Raw genomic sequence first — 25,159 nt, 5'->3', positions numbered from 1 at the left:
GACCTGGATAGTACAAACACTGGGCCAGGCTGTGAGGTTCGGGACTGCCAATGCGTGCCTCGGGCACATGAGTCCCGAGGAAGAGGAGGAAGACACATCCGCACGGGAAGCAGCCGGGGACTATGAAGACAGAGCCACCAGCTCCTCTGCTGCAGCGCCCAATGTGCAGCCTCAGGTGTCCCTGTCCTTCAGAGAGTTCTCGAGTTGTCTCCTTGCTATATGGCCACTTGCCTTGGGCTCAGATGTCTCTGTTCACTCGTCAGGGCTCCGGAGGCTTTCGTGTCTATTCAATTGGAAAAGGTGGGACTGCGGGACATGATGCTGAATGCCTTCCTCCTCAGGAAACAAGCCATGGCTGACTCAATGAACCTCGTGAGTATAGTAAAAAGAGCCCCCTAAAGCTCTCATGTCATCTTTTACATTTGAGCAAATAAAAATTCTTAACTTAGAGCCTGTTGCATTCAGCCTATTTGGATAGGACCATTGAAAACATAAAGAACTGAAAAAGGGAGCTCAATAAGAAATACGAAGGAAGCCATTCAAGCCAACTGCAGTCTGGTTTTTAAAATACGTGCATTTTCCCAAGGTCACATTTCGTTCTGTCACTTTCTAAATGAAACTAGTTTCAGCACCCGCTCTGGAACATTTGCCCGTTCCTAAGAGACCTGCCGGTGCTTAGGGTGTTTAGACAAGGCGAACAAAGACTCTTGCCATCTGATTCACCTGCTATCATGTTTTTTCAGGCATGGTCACCTTGTTCCTATTAAAGGGTTTTATACTGGCCCAATCTCTCGAAAACATATTTATAAAGCGCAAGTCTTTAAACAGTTAAAAGTATTGCTTAAGTTTGTGAATATCATTTCATTATTTATTAATTTTTTGATGAGGGAATCGTTAGGTCGATGCAGCGATGTTTGGAAAAGAAATGGCAATCTTTCTAATAGGATCATGGCTCAAGTAAAACACATTTACAATCTCTAGGCTTTTCCCCTACCTGTGACTGAAAACAAAAGGCCTAAATTTACCTAATCCAACTGGGATGTGAGGGAGGCCAGATTTCAAGTTTACTACTGACCAATAATGGAGAGAAAGGACTCCTTTTAATAAGTCACTGAGATATTAAATTAGTTTTTTACTATAATATTAAAAAAATATTGACCAAGTGGAAAATGTAATAACTCATTAACTGTTCATAGGATTATTCAATGCTGATCAGATTAGAAAGGGCTCAGGCAAGAAATTGTCAGTTTTGCCAAAGTCTGGGGTTTTAGCCTATTTACAAGCTGGTACATTAACCTGTGCCTGTTTTGTGGAGGCTGGCAGAAGACACAAGACTCCTGGTTAAGAGACAAAATAACTTCATTACTCATAGCAGAGCAGGCAACATGGGCTTTGTGTCTGTGTCAGTTCCCTTGGTTCCCCAAGGGCCACGGGAGCAACATTGGAGCCCGGATGCATGCAGTGGGTGTTTGTCACAGTTGAGTAATACTGAGTTTGGAGGAATCCACCTCTTTTATAGCAAGTCTGCTCTTTTTCCTGGAGGGAGGCATTACCTCATCCCTTAAGACTTCTTTCTGCAAACACAACCCTTAGAAATGGCCCCCGTAAAGAGTGGTCAGGGCCTTGCCTTCTTCGCTCACTCAGCAAAATGTAAGGGAGTGGGAGACACCCCTGGAGGAGTGTTTCCCAATAAGTTGACCTTCAGGAAGAGTTTCTCAACAGTGTGGCCTTTTTCTGCTTTAAGCTTGCTCTCAGTTTCTACATAGATACTTGCTTGGAGAGTGTTTATAACCAACTGTCTAATAGAAGAACTATCATCTTCTTTTATTACAGGATGAAATTGAGAAAACCAAGAGAGAAGTAATAGTGGAATATTGTCAGAAGTAAGTATAGGATATGTAGTACATGGGAACTACACATGCTGATTTCTCTGACTCTGAATTCAATGAACATCAGAATTATGTAGAAATTCTCCAAGATGTGAGGTGGTTTGTTTTATCTGAGCCACGATCCTATTAGATAGGATCAAGCTGACCCCTGACAGGCGGAAGAAGGAGCATGAGAAGTGAAGGACAGGAGATGCTTTGAAGGGGCCCATGCCTTTGCCTTCATGCAGTAGCAGTATGACCCAGACAGATGTTTCTTCATGACAGAGGTGCTCTATTCTCTTTGAAAGATAGTCTAGGAAAGTAGACCCTGGAACTTCTGTAGAAAGGACTCACCTCTGGACATCTCTTCTGACTTTTCAGATTTAACCACCGCATGTCTCACTATGCTCTTCGGGGTCAGATCATGGCCTACTGCAATAGCCTGAGGGCCCTGCTGGAAGATTTCCCTACCGTCAGGGACACCGTTTTCATGGTGGGGCAACCACAAGAGAAGAAGGGGTTGAGGGATTCCAAGAAGGGCTGCAAGGATGACTTCAGGTGCGTAACTTCCGTTAGAGCTTGTTGCTGTCCCTCTCTACCCTACCCCTCACAGGGAAGAAGCATGTGAAGTTCGGCATGGAAATCTTGCTCCCATTATTGCATTTGACCTTGATTGTCCAGCCCAGAAGGGCAAAAGAAAGAATTAACACTTTAAGAATGAGTACCTGTGAGGGTGGGAAGGAGGAGGGTAGAGGTGGAAGAGGGCATAGAGGGGATAAAATGGCAATGGAAAAATTTTAATTTAATTTAAAAAAATAAAATAAAAAAGAATAAGAGTATCTTTGTATTTGAACCCAGAGGAGTTCTTTGTTTATGGGCTATTTGACTGCTTTTTCAATGTATACAGTTTTATTTTCCGCTGGAGAGCCCTAAGATTTTCATCAATAACACCCTTTTACACAAGTCAGCCTCTAAAATAAGAAAGCAAATAAGTAGACTTGATCTTGAGCTGTCCTGGCTTCAAATATTTAACTCAATGGGGTAGAAGAGATATTCAGAGAAAAATGGTATACCAATGCCTTGGATAAATCAGTGCTTTTCTGTATTTCTCTGACAGAGAAAAAAAAATATGTAGTAATATTAAGTGATAATACTTTCTTATCATGCTTTATCCAGTTTTCCAAATGTTCTTACCTTAGCCTACTAGAGCTCACTCACCTGGATGAGGAGTTAGCACACCTGTGCAGTCAGTGACTACATTTCCTTTAAAAAAAGGAGGAGGTGATTTACAGTTATGCGGTCTCCAAGGGGGAGAAAAACATCCTGTAGGATGAGCTTGCCTCCCTCCTTTCTCTTTCCTACTGCACGGTGCTGAGTATCAGTAAGAATAACTATGATCATAGAACAGATAGATGAGAGGGATTGAAAGACCATTTGTATCAGACCACTCTTTCACTCACTTATTCATTCATGCATCATTCAAACACTATTTATTCAGTGCTGACTTAGTACCAGGCACTTCACTATGCACTGGAGTTACAAATGTGACTAAACCATGGACTCTGGTGATAAATTCAGCCTAGTGGGGGAAAGTTCTACAAACAAAAGAGTAGCTTCAAAGATTTCAAAGGTAACATGTTAGAGTTATGTAAAAAGTTCTGTGATGGCATCAAAGGAGTTTAACTCCATCCCAGGGCCTCAGGGAGAAATTCAAAAGAAGGAGGTGACAGGTAAGTTGGAGTTCATCAAGAAAATGGAGATAATAGAACAGGCAAGAGAATGCTAGAGAATGAAAGAAGTTGAGTCCTTAAGCCCTTGATAACTGGTTATCAAAATAGTGGCCACTCCTATGTTGATACTGACAAGGTGTCCAATTTGTGATACCAGTGTTTTGTCTCAAGAGCTCAGCCAGCGCATTCACTTGGGTAGACTTCAGGATTTACGTAATGACAGATGCATTTGAGAAAGAAGTAGGGCAAAGATACCTCAGTAGACCAACTATTTGGTAAAGGGTTTGACCTGTTGCCTAATGAGGCTAACGTGCATCTTTCTGTCATATAAAACATCACAGGATAATCTTCTAAGGCTTATCAGTTCCATTCTCTCATCCATCCACTAGACAAGTCAACCATTTATAAGCACAATCTAAAAATTGGGATCAAATTTTAAAAATAGTTCCCAGAAGTCTAACCATAAGTTCACTACATTTGTGTTTAGGATAAAAGGTATTCAGCAAGTCTGTTTTTGTTTCTGATCTGTTTTATTTGTAGTAGCCAAATAAAAAGGTTAGAAAGAAGAGATGGAGGAAAAATATCTCTCTAGCTTGTAGGTCTTGCTCTATTCCTTTATTATTTCTTGTGGATGACTGTGTGTCTCCTAAAGCATAAAGGAAGCAGTCCCTTGAGAGGGAGAGCCTAGAGCCCTAAAGCAAATAGTCAGTTAATGCGTGATACTTCCAGGGCAAGGGTTTGGTCCACAATGAGATTAACTCATTCAGTCAGGTAGTGGATGAGCAGCAACTGGTAGAGATTCCGTGTTTCTCCACCAAACCCATCTCCTGCCTCCTAAACTCTCTAGATTTTAATACACTCACATAAAAATGAATTACAGAGAAAGGAACTTCTCTCTTCTGAGGAAGTTTGGAAAAGATACTGTATAAGATTCTTTCTAACTTCAAAGTCTATGACTCATTGCATGAAGTAAGTATTAATAAAAATTGAACACTAGCCACAAAGAGGTATAGTGGAGAGAGCCATAGCCTGATAGTTGGAATATTTGGACTTGACCCAGCTCGGCCTTAAGTTGCCCTGAGATCTCAGACAGGTCACTTCTCTTCAATCTCTAGATCTCAATTCTTCACCTAATGAGTGAGGAAACTGAAGCAGCTCTCTGAAGTGAAATACGTTATGGTTCTTAGTGCTAAGGTGTCTAGAGCTTGATTCTAAAGAACGGGACTGCTGAGGAAAGACTCCCAGGAAAGGGGCCAGTCAAAAGTGTTTATGAAATGGTAAGTGAGAACCATCCCAGGCCATGTTTAACTGGAGATGGAGGGACAGAGTTAAGGAATGAGGGTCATGGAGGATAAGGGTTCTCACTTCATTCATAAAATAAGGAGTTGGGTTTGATTGAAGATAAGAAATGTTTTGCTTTAAGTGCCAATTCCAATAATTAGTGCCCTTCTGTGTAGGACTCTGGGACATCCACATGTGACAGTGTTGTAGTTGGTTGGCAATGTTGTAGTTGGCTGTCACAGTCAGGGAAAGGGAGGAAAGTGGGCTCCTGCTGTGTTTGCTATCCCTCACAACAAGAGCCCCATGAGGTGTATAGGCTTTACAGTCTTAGGTGCTACTTAATTCATAAGAGACTGTAATGCCTGTAATGTACTGTGTTTAGTTTTAGCAAAGAACTCCACCCTCACCCCAGAAGCAAACCAGAATCTCTACAGAAGAGGAGCCAAGGGGAGCTCTCCTCCCAGGAAGGATGCCCCTTGAGGCCTCCATGCCCTCGTGGCACCAGAGGAGTCTAGAGTCTGAAGACTAGGATGGCACTCAATCACACTCCCAAGAGCAGTGGCATTAGCTGATGGAGGAGCAAAGAAGGCACAGAGAGAAAGGACAGTAACATTAGGACAGAACCCTTACTAAGTGACAGGCAGAGGCACTGCTATCCTATACAGCTGCTTTATGTGCCTTAGAATAAGGCACCCCTTCCACTGGGCAGGTTGCCCCATGTCCGGGTGCAGAGCTTGGCAAATAAAGGCTGGATCTCAGCCACTGCTGGTTGCCTCAGGGCACAACCTGAACAACAGTAGTACATGCCAGCCTTGTTGCCAAGCACTGTACAGCAATGGGTTCAACATGGTCCTTTCCCTTCATTCAAGGGGAAATAGACAGAAACATTATGATAAGGAATAAAATAAAAGTATAACGAAAGCAACCACCGGGAAATGTTCAGTAGTATCCGAAGGATTGGGAAAGTGGGCATGGGGAGCAAGGCAGGTTTCAGGAAAGAGAGGATGCTTAACCTGGGTCTTAAAGGATGATCAGTGTTTCAGGTGGACAAGGAAAAGAACATTAGCTCAAGCTGGGAGGCCCCCAAATATAAAGGTACAGAGATGTGAGACAGCATGTGGACTTGTGAGTAGCACCTATCCAGGGTATGTGAGGATGTAATCAGAGATAGAATTCACAAACTGAGAGGCAAGATCCAGAGTCTGGAATTTGTCCTTCCACAACTGGAGAGAAAGATGAACAAGACGATTGTCAGGGACATCATTTAGGATGCTATTGGAACTGCACAGATGAGAGATGTGTAGGAGGTGAAATCAGCTAGGCCAGGTGCTAGATTTAATTTGGGGCTAAGGGAAAAAAAGGAGTCTAGAATGTCACCCAGAGTCCCTGGCTTGGGTGAATAAAAAGATGGCAGTGCCATTATTATTTAACTAGAGGCCTAGTCCATGGATTCGTGTACCAGTGGGGTCCCTCAGCCTGGCCTGTGCCCTCTCACAATCTGGGACCCCTGAGGGGATGTAGCAGTGCATGAAGCAGCAGATGGCAGGGAGGAGCTTGAGCCCAGGCCAGGCACCACGCCACTCCTGCTCATTCCGGCCCCACTGCGCCTCTCACTGCCACTGTTGGGTAGTGCTGCCATGGAGGCAGGAGAGGCTCCTGCCTCCACAGTTGCACTCAACAGCTGTGAGCCCAGCTTCTGGCTAAGCAGCACTCCCACTATGGGAGCGCACTGACCGCCAGGGGGCAGCTCCTGTGTTCAGCATCTGTCCCCTGGTGGTCAGTGCGTGTCATAGCAACCGGTTGAGCGGTCAACCAGTGGTAATGGTCACTTAGGCTTTTATATATATAAATGGGCACAGAGTTTTCATTGTGGAAGATGGAAAAAATGTTCTGGATGGTGGTGATGATTGCACAACAATGCAAATGTATTTAATGCCACTGAACTATACAATTAAAAGTGGTTAAAATGGTAAATTTTATGTTATATTTTACCACATTTTTTTAAATGGGGAACAAAGGGATGTCAGTGCCATTAAGAGGAAGCACTATGAAGAGGGAGATAATGAATCACAGCTCAGAAGCTTCAGCTATGAATTTCTTTCATTAGTCTTCCAACAAATCTGAGGCTTCTTATTCTGGATTTTTCTGTGTTTTCATACCCATCCATTCCACCCTGCTTCTGTCATTGAGTCATGTTTTATGTCTAGCTGCTCTGGAATGTAAGCCTCTTGAAGGCAGAGGCTGTCTTCGAGGATGTGAAGCGGGGAATTGGACCACAGGAAGTGCAGGGAGTTCCAACCAGTGGCTTTTAATTGAATTATGAAATAACAGAACATGTCTCATCTTCTGGCAGGAATTTGGTTTGAGGCTTAAAGTTGACTTGGGCCCAGTAGGTGAGGCTCAGTGGTTGAGCATTGACCTGTGAACTAGGAGGTCATGGTTAGATTCCCAGTCAGGGCACATGCTTAGGTTGCAGGCTCAATCCCCAGTAGGGGTCGTGCAGAAGGCAGCTGATCAATGATTCTCTCTCATCCTTGATGTTTCAATCTCTGTTTTCCTCTCCCTTCCTCTGTGAAATTTTTTTTTTTTTTAAAAAAAAGGGGGTGGGGGAGAAAAGAAAAGACTTGGAATTATTGAAAAAGGAAACGGGCATGAAACTGATCACAGGAAAGAGAAAGGATTGTCCCAGGGTGACACTGCTCAGGCTCCATGGAAACCATTTAAATATTTGTTGGGCATCAATATAATTAGTGGTGTGGTTTCTTCCAGCTGAGTGTGACTGGAAGCAGAAAGCAGAAGAGCTGGAGGGGTCCAGAGTTGGGGTTTGCTGGATAGGTTGGGTAGTGAGGGCAAAGAAGCAAAGAACTGAAGGTGTGGTTCATGTGCTTGCTTGAGGCCCAGTCTGGGGAGGGAGGGAGTGGGGTCAGAATGGACTTGACAGATAGAAGGGGAGACTGAGGGCTGAGTGGTGATCAGGAGCACATTTTGTAGGGATGAAGGAGGTTTAGTGGGAGTGAATGAGTGAGAAAACTAGAAGAATAGAAGGTAGAGCTGGGAAAGTAGGATATTTGAGTCTAGGATTTTGAGGTGATATAGCCCCAGGTAATAATGAGGTCTGCAGTGATGGCCCAGAGCAGGTGGCTGCAGGGAAATGAAATGAAGGAGGAGGATGCTGAGCAGGTCAAGGAACTGTCAGGCCAAGGACCTGATGGGGGACCCCTCCTGTGGGGCTGAGAATTGGGCTACAGTCTTGCACTGAGCACCCAAACCTGCTCCCTGCAGGCAGGGGTGGAAATGGCGGGGGAAAAAATGGATAAGGAGTAAAGGACACCATTTGGTAGAGGGCCCTGTGGCTCCAGGGACACATGTGCTTCTCAGAGGCCAGGACTGATTCAGTCACGCTGCTGCCAGACCCATGGCCTACAGCCCCGTGTGCTCAGACACAGGCCTTGTGACTTTTTATTGTTGACATTCAGGGCTTCTTTGGGACACTATTAAACACCGTGAACTGAATCACAGAGATAAGACTGGAATAAGCTAGCTTTGATGTGCTACAGAACAGAATGGTCTGACGTGGCTGCTGAAATAAAGAAATTCTCCAAACTAACTCCACACTTTGTTCCTGATCCTCAGATTATCTGATGAAAACCCTGAGAGTTGAAATGTAGGTTTAAGGCCAGTGATTCACTCTATTCACAGGAGAGTTTTCATGATTTAAAAGGTCTCATTTTCAGAATGTTTGATATTGAAAATATTCAGTCCTCAGGTCAAATGAGTCACATTTTCCTTTGATAAGTGGAAAGGGTCATCTTATTCTCCCCTAGAGACCCCAGAATAATAGCAACAGCCAAGAAATGACCCTGTAACTGCCAAAGTAGCCCCAAGTGGGTAAGACCCTTCCATCAAAAGCCCTTGCATAGGCAGTGGACATGGGTACAAATGTGAGAGTGCTGGAATCAGTCGGACCTGAGGCGTAAAGAAGAGAGAGTCTCAAAATGACTCCCTGATGTCCAGTTTGGGGGACTGAAGGATTGTGGTTCTTTGAACACAGTAAGAGGCACAAGATGGGGATGGAAGGGAGTGGGGAGTTCAGTTGTTCCCTCTCTTGATTGAGTTGGTCTAAGGCACCAACCAAGATGGAGCAAGTTGGACCTCAGGAGGGGACCAGGCCTGCAAATGTGAGTTCAGGAGTCACTGGCGAATAGATGGTAGTTGCAGCCAGAAGACTGAATGAAATCACCTGGGGAGAGTGGGAAGAGCAGAGCAGAGGGCTGAGTGGACCCAAGGAAGACCACAAGGCAAGGCCTGTGTGGGCTGGGGGCTCCTCCTTCTGCTGTCTGCCTGTCAGAACTGCCCGCTCAGTATAACCAAGACAGCCCCAAGCTGGCACTAGCCTGACCCCTGACCCCACAACCCTGACTTCTAGGACATCCTCTCATCAACATGTTCAGGCCCTCACTTCTTTTTTTTTTTTAATATGTTTTTTATTGATTTTTTACAGAGAGGAAGGGAGAGGGATAGAGAGTTAGAAACATCTATGAGAGAGAAACATCGATCAGCTGCCTCCTGCACACCTCCTACTGGGGATGTGCCCGCAACCAAGGTACATGCCCTTGACCGGAATCAAACCTGGGACCCTTGAGTCCGCAGGCTGACGCTCTATCCACTGAGCCAAACCGGTCAGGGCCAGGCCCTCACTTCTTAACAAATTACTCTGAGATCCCTCATGACATAAAATATTTTTTCAAATGCTTGACACTCTTCTGAAAAAATCATTCCTTAACGCGAGTCCTGTGAGTTAGGAATCTTTATTCCTAATTTATGGATGAAGAGACGCAGAAGATAATCTGTCTAAAGTCACACAGCTGAGGGTGGTAGGTGTTGGTCTCAAGCTCAGGTCCTCTGATGCCAGGTTGCACATCTGATAACTGTGCAGAGCACCGTTTTCCACACTAGAGGAACACAGTTAATTAGACCTGAAGGCTCCATTTCAGGGGGAAACAGTCCCCACCCTCACCCTCTGTTACCTACTTCGTTCCCGTTCTCAGGCTGCCTCAGTCCTGAGATGATGGAGAAACTGTGGGTCAGGATGCCACTTCCCGCTAAGTGTAGTAGAAAGATCATAAGCTTCTATTTGTGTGAAGGTCAAAAACAGGCAAAAGCCAACACAATCTTTTAATGGTGTATTCATTGGTGGTAAAACTGCAAAGAAAATCTAGCATTGATGAGTGTAAAATTCAGGGTGGTCGTTTCTCTGGGGGCCACCAGGGAGGTGCAGATCAAGCTTCAACAAAACTGGTGGGATTGTCCCTGGACGGTTTGGCTCAGTGGATAGAGTGTCGGCCTGCGGACTGGGGGGTCGCAGGTTCGATTCCGGTCAAGGAATGTGCCTTGGTGTGGGCACATCCCCAGTGGGAGATGTGCAGGAGGCAGCTGATCGATCTTTCTCTCTCATCGATGTTTCTAGCTCTCTATCCCTCTCCGTTCCTCTCTGTAAAAAATCAATAAAATATATTTTAAAAGAAAAGTTTAAAAAACACACAGAAAAGCTGGTGGCATTGTCATTCTCAGGCGGTGGGTACCTGGGCTTGTGCAAGTCCTTAACAGACATATATGGATTGTGTGTTTATATGTGAACCAAGAGACAGGTAGACTGCTGCCTAAGAAAGGAGGAGGTGTTTAGAAGTGGAGAAGAGTAGAGAGGAAGAAGAAGCCAAAGAGGGCCGGAGTGAGGATCCCTGCAAGGAGACATGGCGGGGAGAGCAGGAAAACGGGGACCGCTCTCTAGAGCCTTGAGTGCTGGAACGGGATGGGTCTGCACTTAAATTCCAACTTTACCTCCTAGGATCTCAGTTGGCAAGATCTAGTCACCTCATAGGGCCTCAATTTTCTCATCTATGAAACGGGAACGAAGTAGGTACATCCAAAGGTTGGCATAACAGTTAAGTGAGAAGATATGTGTGGGGAAGGAAGAAATTTTACTCTACTGCTTTCGATTCTCTCGGCTGGTGCAATAATCAAATTGAGTTGAGACAGATTAATAAGAGAAAATAACCCAAATTTAATTATATGCATATGTATAGGGACCCCACCTACATGAGAGAGTCAGAGACCCTGTATTCACAAGAGGTTAAGAGACAGAAAGGGCCCTAACCGGTTTGGCTCAGTGGATAGAGTGTCGGCCTGTGGACTGAAGGGTCCCAAGTTCCATTCTGGTCAAGGGCATGCACCGTGGTTGCAGGCACATCCCCAGTAGGGAGTGTGCAGGAGGCAGCTGATCGATATTTCTCTCTCATTGATGTTTCTAACTCTCTATCCCTCTCCCTTCCTCTCTGTGAAAAATCAATAAATATATTTTTTTAAAAAGAGAGAGAGAGGCAGAAAGGTAAACAAGGCATTCGGAGCTAAGGCGAATGAGATAAGGCGCCCGGGGCTTCAGGGGGAGGAAGGCCAGTGGCAGGATGATAAGAAGAGCAGATGGGCAGTAATTAGAAGTTTGCCCTGCCCTCTAGGTAGTCATAAAAGTTATCTCTAGTGATAACTCTCATGATGGACAAGGCCTTCAATTTATGTTCCTGAAGGGAAAGGTAAAAGTTTCTCTTGAGTCCACGGGGTCTTGAATGCCTTCAGCTCAAAACAATCCACAGGCCAAAGTGGCACGTCTCAGGGAGCCTGTTCTGAACCCACTCATATGTAACACTCCGCATGGTGCCAGCCACCTAATTCATGCCTTCCTTTCCTGTCTCACCATACCTTCCACCCCCCCAACCCCACCCCCAATGCCCACTCCTTCCTCAACACAGCTCAGGCTAAAAGCAGCCCACCCGCTCTTTTCCTGTTGAGCTATCTATAGCTGTGGCCACCTGTGCGCGGCCTGAAAAGGAGGCCTGCCGCCCGCAGGCTTGGACGCTGGGCTCGTGTGTCACCACAGGCTGGGCTGGTATAAATAGTTCACACTGGCAACGCTTCTTCAGAGAGAACCGCTGTGACACCCACTCTTCCTTTTGATGCTGCAGGAGTCCTCAGCCCCGGCCCCGGTGTCTACTGTCCGCTGACGGGAAAGTCTTCCTCAACTTATGGTTCATACCTCATCCTTCCGAAGTGCTGGTTATGTTCAAAACTCTGGCAGAAAAGGTTTGTGTTTTTGTGTGTGTACCGGAGTGTAAACTGGCTGGCTTTTCATGACTCATGGTTCAACATATCAATTTCAGAGAAAGTCTCTTGTTTGTTTCCAGGAACACTTAATAACGGAAATCTTCTCCCAGCTCCTAATATTATTATATTTATTATGTTATTTTATTTTAACAATTTTTTTCTAATATGGTCATTTCTCTTGGGCCTCCTTATTTTATGAGTTCTCTTTCTCCCTGGTCATTAATGAGCACTAATTCAAATTTCTGACATTCTTTATTATTCCTCAATTTCCTCCCAAACCCTTAGAAAAAAACCACCCTGATCCCCTGAAACTCATGAGAGGCTGAGATCACATTTAAGCACAGCAATCAGCCAAGCCTGTGTTGGAGGTACTGCTCTGTGTAGCAGGTACCTAACTTGCTGATAGAGTATAATGCTGCAGCCATAAAAAGAGTTAATATAGTCATACATAAAGCACTCAAATAAGTATCTGCTCAATAAAGCACAGTGAGGAAAATGGCAGTTGGGGAACAGTCTGATTTTTCTTTGTAAGTGAAAGCCTGTTTCACGACCTAGGTTTCTCACACTTTCTTCTCCCCCTTCCCCCTCCCCCCCTCAGCTTTACTGAGGTGCAATTAACAAGAACAAGTGTACAACCTGATAATTTAATATATGTACACATTGTGAAAGGATCGCCACAATTAAGTTAATTAGCACATCCATTGCCTCATAGTTGCCTTTCGTGTGTGTGAGGGGGGTGGGTCAGAACATTTATCAACTTTCTTAGAAAATCTCCAGTACTGGGGGAAAAATAATATAAATAGAGCCACTTCAACATGGAATCAGAGCCATCCCTTGTGCATCTTACTCCTCCAACCTTTGGGATGTTTAAACTGAGCGATATAACCTTTGGACTGGGCCTAAAGCAACATTGTAGTCCGAACTATTATTTGCAAAGCTAATAGGAATGAAGACATTCTGACTACTAGACTAAAAATTAAAGACTTTCTTAGAATTAGCAACATCATGTATAGCTAAAGAATAACCTAGCTTATTTGCACCTATAGAAATTTCATCCTTGATTTATTAACAACATCAGACATTTTTGCCTTCTCTTCATGTAATTATTCCCCTTCCCTTTCTCATGAAAGCTTCTTGCCTTTACCCTCTAATCAAAAAATATTGGGTCTTTGCCTGAATCAGTGCTTCCCAAATAGCTATTCTCTTGGTTCTCAAACTTATTCATCTTACAACTGAAAGTCTGTACCCTTTGACCAACATCTCCCCATTTCCCCCACGCCGTGGCAGCCACCATTCTGTAAGTTCGACTTTTTTTTTTTAGATTCCACATGAGTGAGATCATATAGCATGTGTCTTTCTTTGCCTGCCTTATTTCACTTAGAATAATGTCCTTCAGGTTCATTTAGGCTATTGCAAGTGGCCAGATTTCCTTCTTCTTTATGACTGATTTATATTCGTGTGTGTGTGTGCGCGCGTGTGTGTGTGTGTGTGTGTGTGTGTGTGTGTGTGTGTGTGATTTAAAATATTTATTTACCTTTCCACTGAACTCTTAGATTATTTCCTTAGCTTGGCCATTGTGAGCAATGCTATAATGAATGCAGGAGTGTAAACAATCTCTTCAAGATACTGAGTTTGTTTCCTTTGAATGTATATCCAGAAGTGGGATTGCTGGATCATATGATAGTTCTACACACAAAAGAATGAAACTGAGCCCCTATCTTACACCTTTGCACCTCTCACAAAAATTTCAAGTTAATTTTTAACTTGAAATGAATTAAAGACTTGAATGTAAGTCCAGAAATGATAAAATTCTTAGAGGAAAAGCTCCTGGCGATGATTGTTTTTATATAACACCAAAAGCACAGGCAACAAAAGTGAACATAAACAAGTAGGACTACATCAAACTAAAAAAGCTTCTGCATAGCAAAGGAAACAATCAACAAAATGAATAGGCAATCTATGGATTGGGAGAACATTAACAAACCATATATTTGATATGGGGATAATACCTAAAATATGTAAGAAGCTCATAGAATTCAATAGAAAAAAAAAAGAAATCTGATTTTAAAATGGGCAAAGGACCTGAACGGACATTTTTCCAAAGAAGACATACAAACAGCCAACAGGTAACTGAAAATGTGCTCAACATCACTAATCCTCAGAGAAATGCAAATCAAAACCACAATGAGATATCATCTCACACCTGTCAGGATAGCTATTATTAAAAAGACAAGAGACCTGGGCCGGTAGCTCAACTGGTTAGAGCATCGTCTGGAGATGCCAAGGTTGCAGGTTTGATCTCTGGTCAGGGCACATACAAGAATGCACAAATAAGTGGAAAAACACTTCTCTCTCTCTCTTCCTCTATTTCTCTAGAATCAATAAATTAAAAAAAAAAAAGACAAGAGACAAATGTTGCCAAGGATGTGGAGAAAAGAGAACCCTTGTTCACTGTGGATGGGAATGTACTGGTAGAGCCATTATGGAAAACAGTATAAAGATTCCTCAAAAAATTAAAAAATAGAACTAACCTATTCAGTTAGATCATAATTTTATACTTTTTTTCCACTTGGACATTAATATTTAAGACCCAGTGTTTGATTTATTTTTTTAGTTATATGTTTAAACTGTGTTGATAAATCTCTATGGGTCCCTCGTAGGAGTTTATTTGTGACCCTTGTAATTTATCAGTGGTCATACAAACTTTTTTTTAATGTATGTTTGGCCACCAAAGGCTTTAAACAAAGAGAAACATACTGCTTTAAACTCCCCATTCGAGGAGTCACCTTGTCCAAAGGCATATAACCCAGTTTATGAAAGTTTGTTGTTCTGTTTTTCAGATGTTATCTTGTAATTATTATCCTGTATTATGCTATGAAAATGTGTATCTAAATATTTGTGTTTAAATATATTATCTTTAATAGTTGCTCATGTATTTTATATGCTTCTTAGAAATTTCTTAAAACTTACTTCCTTGTATTGATTTTACCCACAGGCAGCATTTAGAGCCTTAAAGCTAACACTACAGCTGATCGCTCCTCTCCATGACATCGTGGCCTACCTTTTCAGTTTCGCTAAACTTGGGAATTTCCCAGCATGCTTTGAATTTCCTCTAAGTCCTAACCCTTTGAGAGGTGACTGGGGAGGAACTGAGGGCATTGGTAAGTGATTAAAGATATTTAAATCATTTTTAATATTCACTTAGAATTCTGTGAAACTCTTCCTCTACTCACCACCCCATTCCAGCTTTACTCAGGTATCATTGACAAATAAAATTGTTTAAAATATTTAAAGTGTACAGCATGATGACTTGATACACACATACATTATAAAATGATTTCCTCATCTAGTAATTACTATAGAAGCTCTTAATACTTGGAAAGACAGAACTAAAATATTTTCTCATACATTACAGTGATAAGGGCAAAGGGAAATCCTATTATATACTGTCTCCAAACTGATTAATTCCAATATTCCAAGTTAAACCGCAAAGTATGTACACCAAGTCAGGTGTGAGGAGGCCTGGGTTTTTACCCTGCCTCTGCCACTTGGTTACTGGAAGTTGGACACTTTACTATCTGGGTCTCTGTTTGTCCATCTGTAAAATGGGGATGATACCTGTCTTATAGAGATGTTCTGTAAATTAAAATCTATGTAAAAATTCTAAAAGGATGTATAAGCCCCACTACATATTAGTGCCCTTTCATTCCCTGTCCCTTTCTGGCCTTTGTGAGCTAATATGACAAGGAAAGCCAAGCATTCCCCGTCGGGAAGCTTGCAGACAGCCCTTCATTAGCTCACAGTGGCCCAATGGTCCCATCATGAGAACGATTGAGGCTTTAGTGTTGCCTGCCCAGTGCTAAGCCATGAACTCTAGCTCCGTACTAGGTCCTAAGATAAATGCACACAATTCTGAAATGCTTCGTAAGCTGGGTTTATCAGAGGCAGGGAAACTAATCTTGTTATTTTAATAAATAGACTCCTATCTAAATTATGCCATTATTCATGTAAATGTAAATTAATAGCAATATATTATAACATAGTAGCTAAGGATTTTAAAGGATGAGAAGTACCAGCAAAATGAGGTAATACGCCTACTGAAATCCAGTGGTCTTCAATGTAATAGAACTAGAATCTGTTCCTCTCTGGTCGGTGCTTAAAGGAGATACGTCTGTGGAGACCCTGACTGGCTTGCCGGTAGGTAGGTTTACACTGTGCTAATGAACACCGAAGGGATCTGTAAGCATTCAGGTGGGAGACACTGGGGAGGGTGTGAGCGGTGATCCATGAGGAAGATCATGCCTGTGTCTGAGGACAGGCAGCATGAAGGTGGGGCGGGGTTGGTGCTGCCTCCGTAGAAAGCACAGAATTGTTGCCAAAGAACAAGTTTCCAAAACTACTGGCAGGTCTTCAATAGAAGCAGCAAAGATTAGAGAAGTTCCAAAGCACTCTTAGATCCTTTCGTTTCACTAATTCGGGAACTGCTGTATAGAGGTTTACTCAGAAAATAAGCTAAGACTCTCTTTGGGGAGCTTCTGGATATTTCCAGGGTGTGGGGGCTGAGCTTCAGATGAGGGACAGGAGAAAGGAAGAAAAATTTCCAGGAAAAATGCCGCCCCTGCCCTTGATATGGGGGACAGGTGCTTTATGAAGATGAGATAGAAGCCAAGAGAGAGCCAGAGCATGTTTTCACAGGAGGTCATTGCACAGGAGGTCCTATAGGCCTGCAGGGAAGGTGATCTAGGGAGACTTGTCCTCACTTGAATCAATGGAGAAAAACAGGAGGGATGGTCCTGACAAGGCAAGCAAAAGGCACAGGCAAAGCAACAGACAGGACTCCCCGTGGCCAGTCCAAAGACTGGTGAACCCACCGGCATGACCCTGAGGAATGGTGGGAAATGAGGCCAAATTATTGAGGAGCTAGAATGCAGAATGAAGGGAATTGGTTTCATACTATTTATATGCTTATGAACTGAAATCATTGACATAGGTAGGGCCCGGGCTTTCTGAGGTGCAGGATTAGAGGCGCACACCTTGTCGTGTTGCCAACAAAAACATTTGTGCGCCAAGAAGATGTGCAAAGTTTTGCATACTCCGCTTTGCTGAAAATAGATAAAGATAAAGATCCCACTCTAAAATGATCTTTTTAAAAAGACTAGGCTGTTCAGTTCCTGGCCTGCTTCCCAGAGGAAGCAAAGAGAACCAAGGTGAAAAGATGAGATGGTCTGTTCATACACCCGCCCAATTCCTTCCAGCCATCCCAGAGCTGTTTGGAGTTGGGTAAGATGACTTTTGTGGACTTGTATGCTATAAAATATTTTTAAAGGGACACTGCGTTTTAGCATTGGTCCTCCCGCTTGACTGAGGAGGCAGCTCTTAGACATGCATCCTAAGTGGACAGCTCTGCGGCCCCTGCCAAATCCCCTCCTTCCATGAAAGCCAGCAACTCCCCTTGGAGTCAGCATGAAGCAGAGGATGTAATCAGAATGTGGGCGGTTACACTGCGACTTCCTTGTCAGGGTTAGGAGGCCAGTTAAAGCCCAGATACTACACACTAATCTTGGTGCTTCAGGAACTCTGGAGACAAACTAGGAACAGGGTGTCCTGGCTCTGAGCAGTCACATGAAGACAGGGCCTCTGTGATTCCTCTCTCTGATTTCCCGCACCGGCCTCTGGGGGAAGTGGGGGGGAGGGGGAGGGGGAAAGGCTCATTTGTTTCCAGGTGCAGGTTTACTCCCAACCCCACCACCAGGACCACAGGGAACCCTCTGCCCTGTCCTCATGGACAGGCTGCCTTCCCAGCCAGTCCCAGCCACCTCCCCTCCCACCGGCTGTGTGACCCCACAAAGACAGGGAAGCCTGAATGAGGACCCTAAAATCAATAAGTAACAAAGGAAGGGTCCGTCCCACCTGTATTTTCATGAAAATGCCACCTATCCCAGGGAGCAGTTTTGCTGGGAAGTGATCAGGTAACAGTGCACACACAGCACAATATGAACAGCAATGGAAATAATATAAGGAGAAAATCACCCATAATCCAGTCCCTCTAACAAGTGAAATATTTTTATTATCTTTACTCCCTTCTAGCCCCTGCCCAAATACACTTTACACTTACGCTTAACAGACCTTCAATCACAGGGCATGTGCAGCTGCATATTCTTTTTTCATTGTCATTGCAGAGGATTATAAACGTTTCGCCCTGGTTGCTGCTTAGAGGGTATTGCTTACAGAGCAAACACACCAGGCCTTGAACAAATACGGCTCAAGGCCCGCCCCTCCTCCCACCCACTGCGGAAGTTCTTGTACAATTCCTTCTAACCTGACTCCTCTGCTGGTGGAAATTCCTTTTCAGCCCAATATGACCATCAGATTTATGGAAGTCGTAAAAAGTTTGATGATTAAACCGAATTCATTTGGAGCTGGAAAAATACTCAAAACACATTTTTCTGTTGTGCGTAAGACTCCTAAAGCCAAGAGCGTATCACTGCAAGTATCCGCAGCCATCCTCAGTCCTGGTTCCACCCGGATTGGCTCTGAGGGCAGCTGCTCCATGCCCTCCGTTCCTCTGACTTGGGGATATGGGAGGAGATCCAGTGCCAGAGCGGGCAGGGCAGAGGCTGCTCAAGTCTGGTCAGACTGTTGAGGTGGAGTAACTCCCCAAATGGCTGTGGGTCTCTCAGTTCACTTCTGCTTGGGCTACATATCAGGCACAGCGATCCATTTCCACGGTCCTTCTTTTCCCGTGGCCGGGATGGCCTCTCGAGTAGAAAGCTATCCCTGTCCTCACAGGAAGTTGTTGGGCAGTTCAGATAAGCTGGCATGCTGGTATCTCAGCAAGTGTGCCCCACCCCCGCACCCACACCCCTCCCCTGTGCTCCCTAAGAGCTCATCCTTTTCTTGTTGCGCTCTCCCCTTCTGACCAGCTCCTTTCCTGGACCATCACAGAGACCATCTCCAGTGGTTCTCAACCTGTGGGTCGTGACCCCTTTGGGGGTCGAACGACCCTTTCACAGGGGTCGCTTAAGACCATCGGAAAACACATATATAATTACAGATTGTTTTTGTGATTAATCACTGTGCTTTAATTATGTTCAATTTGTAACAATGAAATTGGAGGTCACCACAACATGAGGAACTGTATTAAAGGGTCGCGGCATTAGGAAGGTTGAGAACCACTGATCTAGACCCAGGCCAGTTTCTTCAATCGAGCATTGAGTGCCCCCAAAGGTCCCTAACTTAAATCTCCACCCAAAACACATATACTATTAAATCTACTGATATGCAGCCTACTTTTGCAGTAAGAATCCAAGAAATAAGCCAGTTTGGGGTCTCTTGTCATCTACTCCCTAAATGACAAGAATCTCCTAGAAGGGTGTGTGTGTGTGTGTGTGTGTGTGTGTGTGCATGTACACATCTATGCGTGTATATTGTTTGCTTGCCTTGGACGGCTTGAGTCTTCTTTAATCCAGAGCCAGCAGCAGGATGAGCCAGTGACAGAGAAGGCTGGTTGGATGGCATGGCCATGAGACATGAGTGCTGGGCTATAGTAATTTCAAGCCCCTAAGGAGTCTACTGAGTCCCATATTTTCCTATTCCTTGTAATTTGTCTTTTTCAATCTTTTTAGAGACTGTATCCTTATGTATTTTAAAACTTTCAGAAGTCTTTTTGGGTTTGTTTGTTTGTTTTAGTATTTGAAGGAATTTTATCTTATATTTTGAGGGAATTTTAAAGTATAATGTGAGATTCTTCTCAATTTAACATCTTCCCCTTTTGTTAAAGACTGCAAGAGAGAGAGAAAGAGAGAGAGAGAGAGAGAGAGAGAGAGAGAGAGAGAGATCTAGAGATTTCTCTAGAGAGAGAAATCAAAAGCCTTTCCTTATTCTGCTGAAGAGCAAAATAAGTTTTTATCTTCCGAAGGAAGGAAGGAAAGCTACACAGACCTTGGATTCTAGAACATATGGTTTTTCTGGACTTCCAAACCATAATTAGCTACTCCCAAAGAAAGAAAAGGAAAAAAGTTGTTTTGGGAGGTTAATGATGATTTACTGGGTTAGCTAAAGTAGCTGGCATTTCACACTATCTCCTAATGTTGTCCGTCTTCCAGTGTCTGAGCTTCAAGGGCTGCAGAAGATGATTGACAGCCTTGAGAGTCCCCAAGACCCCACCCAGGTGTCCCAGGCACTCCTGCTCCGAAGGGAGGTCATGTTTCTGCAATTTGATGCGGCAGTGAGGCACCTCACCCGGTAAGGGCTGGAGCGATAATCCTGTCTAGTAAATTCTGCAGGGCAGATGTTTCTGAGTAACCATTGAGGGAGATTGGATAACAAACTTAAAATAGTCAGGGCCACAGCCCTATCCAGAACACTGTGGCTACCAAATGTGTTCTGCCACAAAGCCCACGGGTGTGGAATGTGTTCTTGCCGGATAATAATACTCTTGATTTTATTAAATGTGATTTCAGTGCAGTTAGTTTGCATAACAATTGCTGCTTTCAATATTCAGATGATTTTATTGGGAATAATATTTTTTATACTTCTGAAGATGACCCTTTCCAAGAGTTCTGTTTATTGTTTTCAGCCCTTAACTAGCTTTCAAAAGAACAGAGTTTTCACCGTACTTCTGAAGCCAATGGAATCGGCTACCTGAGTTGTTATAAATAAATAAATTTACCCTGGCCTTGTAGGTATTAAGTACTCTGCATATAAAAAGAATGTTTATTTGGTTAATTAATCATGACTGATGAGAAAATTAGTTTGGATTAAGGGTCACTATGTTTCCAGTATAAATAGTACGTTTTGTGTAGAAAGGAAAGAGGTCAGTCCTGAGGGTCTCTCCTTATTCTTAAATTGTTAAAATTAATTAACATCCTTTGATTCATTCTCTGTGTGAGTATTTAGCCAATGAGGGAGACCGGGAGGCAGTGAGTGCTCCTCCCTGCAGATCATGATCCCTCCCCAGCGGAAGTGTCCATGGAGGATGGAAGTGTGAGGTGTGGTGTCCATGTTGTGGCTCTCAACCTTCCTAATGCCGCGACCCTTTAATACAGTTCCTCATGCTGTGGTGACCCCCAACCATAAAATTATTTTCGTTGCTACTTCACAACTGTAATTTTGCTACTGTTATGAATCATAATGTAAATATCTGATCTGCAGGATGTATTTTCAGAGGTCGCGACCCACAGGTTGAGAATCGCTGCCGTAGAGGATGGAAGTGTGAGGGCTGTACTGAACTATATTTGCTTTGTACTCTGCCTTTTCCACACTGAAGCATCAGGGGACTGGATCCGACTAATTTGTTTTCTTTTTATTGACAAACAGCTTTCTGAGCTATAGCTTAATCCAGCAGGTAGGATTTAAAGGCTAATTGTCAGGATGGCCATTCATTAGCCCTCTGGGCTCTGAAACCCCAAGTCAGAATTGGCTATGAATTTACATAGGGTGAAGAAATAGGACTATATCCCAGAAGGTTTTTGGGGATTTCTGCTATGTGGGGTTCAGCTTGCTATGGTTCTCCCAGGGGATCCATTCCCCTTCCCCCAGGAAGTGCCTTTTTGGGCTTACTTGGTCCTGGCAGACTTTGTCTGCAGGAATGGAGGGCACTGTGGCCTATGTCTGAGAACGTAATACCTACAAGGCCAGGGGTAAATTCATTTATTTATAACAACTCAGGTGGCTGATTCCAGAGAGTGGCAGACCAGAATCAGAACCTAGGTGCATTTGACTCCAAAACCTAAGAACTGGGTGCGTGCCAGGCAGCAGTACGGAGAGAAAGGGGAATTTGAAGAGAAGTCCCCTACTAACCTGCATCACTGGAATCCGAAAGGAACTTCTAGGACTGAGGCCTGCTTTTTTACCCTACGTAAATTTCTTGCAAACTCTGATGGAGTTTCGGAGCCCAGAGCTGGGAGGAAAAGAGAAGCTGAACAGTAAATGTCATCCATCTTGCTGATTTTATTTAGTGCTGAACCTGCAAACAAGGAAAAATCCTTAGATAATCAAAGAGACAGGAAGCTTGGGAAGTGCCCTCGCCCTTCCCAGCACTCACCAACTCTGAGCAAATATGATTGTTTACTCCAGGGAACTTTTGGCTTATGTAAACTGAAGGTTTCTCCAGAGCCTGAAAAGAAAGAACTGAACTCTGAGCTAGAATGAGAGCAGCATGCTCCCACAGACTGCGGGGAGGCAGGGAAGAACATTAGGACAGTGCCCCATAGAGTCACCTAATACCTGGTTTCTCCCTCTCTGTGGCACAACCAGGGGAAGAGGATATTATATGCCATGCAGGGCCACACAGGAATTGCATTTGGGAAGAGTGAAAAACCAGGGGCTGTGGGAGACAGACTTTGTGCATCGAGAGGACATGGTGTCCCCTGGTTTCCACAGGAGGATAGATACAATTGGCTCATTTAAATAATTTTGTGGTAAATAATTTTGTGGTCTGGCGGGTGTCTACCTAAGAAACCTGCAAACCTGTACTTATTTGAGCCGAATTGATGACACATGCTGGGGAACAAGATCTCAAATGCTCTGGAAAATAAAAGTTTGCCATTTCTTTTATGCATTTGAAATTAAGAAGAGAACTAAGGAAGATTGTATGAAGGTGGGAGAAAGCAAGATGGGGATTGGGTTGCAGTATAGTTAATGAGATTTTGTGTTCCCTTGCACACTTTAGTAATAGGGGTATGAAAGGGGGCATTTCAAAGGTGTGTTCGCCTAGATCAGCGGTTCTCAACCTGTGGGTTGCGACCCCTTTGGGGGTCGAACGACCCTTTCACAGGGGTGGCCTAAGACCTTTGGAAAACACATATATAATTACATATTGTTTTTGTGATTAATCACTATGCTTTAATTATGTTCAATTTGTAACAATGAAAATACATCCTGCATATCAGATATTTACATTACGATTCATAATAGCAAAATTACAGTTATGAAGTAGCAACGAAAATAATTTTATGGTTGGGGGTCACCCCAACATGAAAAACTGTATTAAAGGGTCGCGGCATTAGGAAGGTTGAGAACCACTGGCCTAGATGCACAAGAACAATGGACAGAGCTGGCTTAAAAACCTTCTCTAAAGAAATTATAGCCCTGGCTGGTATGGATCAGTTGGTTGGGTGTCGTCCCATGCACCAAAATGTTGCCAGGGTTATGGGCTCAATCACCAGTGGGGTGTGTGCAGGAGGCAGCTTATTGATGTTTCTCTCCCTCTCTCTTTAAAATCAATTTAAATATATATTGGCCTGGGGCATGACTACCCACCATGACCTGCCCAGTTAGGAATTGTGACTTATTACAGCACCCCTTTTTTGTCCACACAGAGAATGGAAACCACTACTCAGAAATAAGCAGGGACTGCACTTGGCCCCTGTGCGGTCGGAGTTGGGGAGGGGAACTTGTGATTAGGCTATTCAAGGCCCTCCTGACTTTACCTGATGCCAAGGCAGCATATAATATTGGACCTTAATTTTAGGCCTCACACCACACCTGTCTCCTCCTTCATTCCTCTCAGAGGTGACCCAAGTTCCTGGTGGTGCTTCTAAATCATCCTGGTAGTCAGGGAGAAGTGGCCAACCTCACCCATCTCTGTTGTTGGTTAGCTGGTCCAACCCCAGACCTCTTCTGGTTGGCCTACTGCTCAGCACCCTGCCTAGACACCAATTTGTGGGGGCTCAGGCACTCCTCCACACTTTGTCTGCTGGTCTCGGGTGGCTGCCTCCTTTTCCAAAGTGCTAACATCTCCCGTAGGCATGCTAATCTCCTTCTTCTTTATGTCTGCTCTATATAAGACTTGGTCCAAGCCCACGGGGGACCCAGGCAAAAGGTCCCTTCTGTTCTGGGACACCCCCGCTTCCCTCTGACCCCTCCCCATCCTTGTGTGTCCTTTGTCAGGATCTTTTCTTGGGCATCCACTAGATCAGCTCTAGAAACAGTCTTTTCTTTTTTGCTAAACTCTTTTTTCCTTTTGAGCAAGAAAGTCATTATAATGTATCAAGCATACTTCCTTCTCTACAGCATAGGGTATAAATTTTATCCTCTAGTCTTTAGAATTTATGGTTCTTGATAAGCAAAGCCAAGTTTTGTTGAAAACAAAACAAAAATCTTTCTCTTTCAAACCCCAGGTTCTTATTATTTAATGTAAAATTTGATTTTACATGTCAAGAATTGTTGTCTCAGCTATTGGTCTTAAAATAATCAATTCAACAAGCAATCAATATTATTGTTCTAGAGCAACAAGTGAACTGTCCTATATAGTAGCCACATGTGGCTATTCAATGTAAAACTTTAAATTAATATTGATTTAGATTAAATAACATTTAAAATTCAATTCCTCAGTTGCACTAGCCACATTTCAAGTGCTCACCAGCTACATATGGCTAGTGGTTACCATCTTGGACAGTAAAACACAGAACATTTCCGCATTTAGGGAGTTCTATTGGTCATTGCTACCTTCTGCTTGAGAGCTGTGAATTGTGGGAGCAAAGGGTGATGTGTAAAGAAAGGGTGAGGGATGAGGTCACTGAGGAAGAAACCTGTTAATGTCTCTCATCTTGCTAACGTAAGTGAAGAAAGTTTTGAGTATTAGAAGCTTACGTAACTGCTTTTCATGAGATTCCCTCCATTCTCTGGTAGAACGTTTCTGACAGCTGGGAATGCTCCTGCCGGCCAGTCTGTCACAGATGGCTCGTGCCACGGGCTGCCACCGCTGAGCAACGCACTGGTGAGGAGCATTTTTGCTTCACAGCTCAGCCTGCCCCCGCCGCTGGATCCACAGAGCCCCCAGGTGTGTTGAGAAGTATTTTATGCCTATAACAGGCTGTTGTGCATAGGGGATTTTGTCACTTTGTTTCCATTTGGTTTAAATATCACAGGGACTCTCCAGCTGTCATGCACTCCCGTCTTGGTTGGCTTCCCTTCGCTCACAGGGAAGAGTGGTGTGGCCCCCAGGGCCAGCCAGCTCTTAGCCCCATCAGGGTTTTTAGCTCCAAACTGCTCAACAGGCTCATTGGGGCAAAACGTATCTGCTCACAGCTGGTGGCAAGACCAACATTTGATCTTTTTCACTTAATAAATAATGATAATAATTACAATTCATAAATTAGGCAGCAGCTGGGTTTTTGAACA

The 25,159-nt window shown here is 43.8% G+C and overlaps 2 protein-coding genes across 2 annotated transcripts in view; both read left to right on the top strand.

Moving 5' to 3' along the window:
• LOC102775115 (transmembrane protein FLJ37396) overlaps positions 1-3,749 on the top strand; it is a 48,863-nt gene extending 45,114 nt beyond the window's left edge. Inside the window, 4 exon segments of the mRNA XM_015572717.1 lie at positions 264-372; positions 1,834-1,883; positions 2,250-2,426; positions 3,707-3,749. Coding sequence (XP_015428203.1) covers positions 264-372; positions 1,834-1,883; positions 2,250-2,426; positions 3,707-3,749 — 379 coding nt within the window.
• Positions 3,750-9,084: 5,335 nt separating this feature from the next.
• Positions 9,085-25,159, top strand: part of LOC102761180 (coiled-coil domain-containing protein 162) — a 78,073-nt gene continuing 61,998 nt past the window's right edge. Inside the window, exons 1-4 of the mRNA XM_015572716.1 lie at positions 9,085-9,177; positions 15,030-15,195; positions 20,140-20,278; positions 24,668-24,818. Coding sequence (XP_015428202.1) covers positions 9,085-9,177; positions 15,030-15,195; positions 20,140-20,278; positions 24,668-24,818 — 549 coding nt within the window. The remainder of the gene's footprint in view (positions 9,178-15,029; positions 15,196-20,139; positions 20,279-24,667; positions 24,819-25,159) is intronic.

The sequence above is a fragment of the Myotis davidii genome, unplaced genomic scaffold (genome assembly GCF_000327345.1).
Source record: "Myotis davidii unplaced genomic scaffold, ASM32734v1 scaffold68, whole genome shotgun sequence".
Lineage (NCBI taxonomy): Eukaryota > Metazoa > Chordata > Mammalia > Chiroptera > Vespertilionidae > Myotis > Myotis davidii.
Note: the sequence above shows the minus strand (reverse complement) of the source record. Positions and strands in the feature narration are given on the sequence as shown.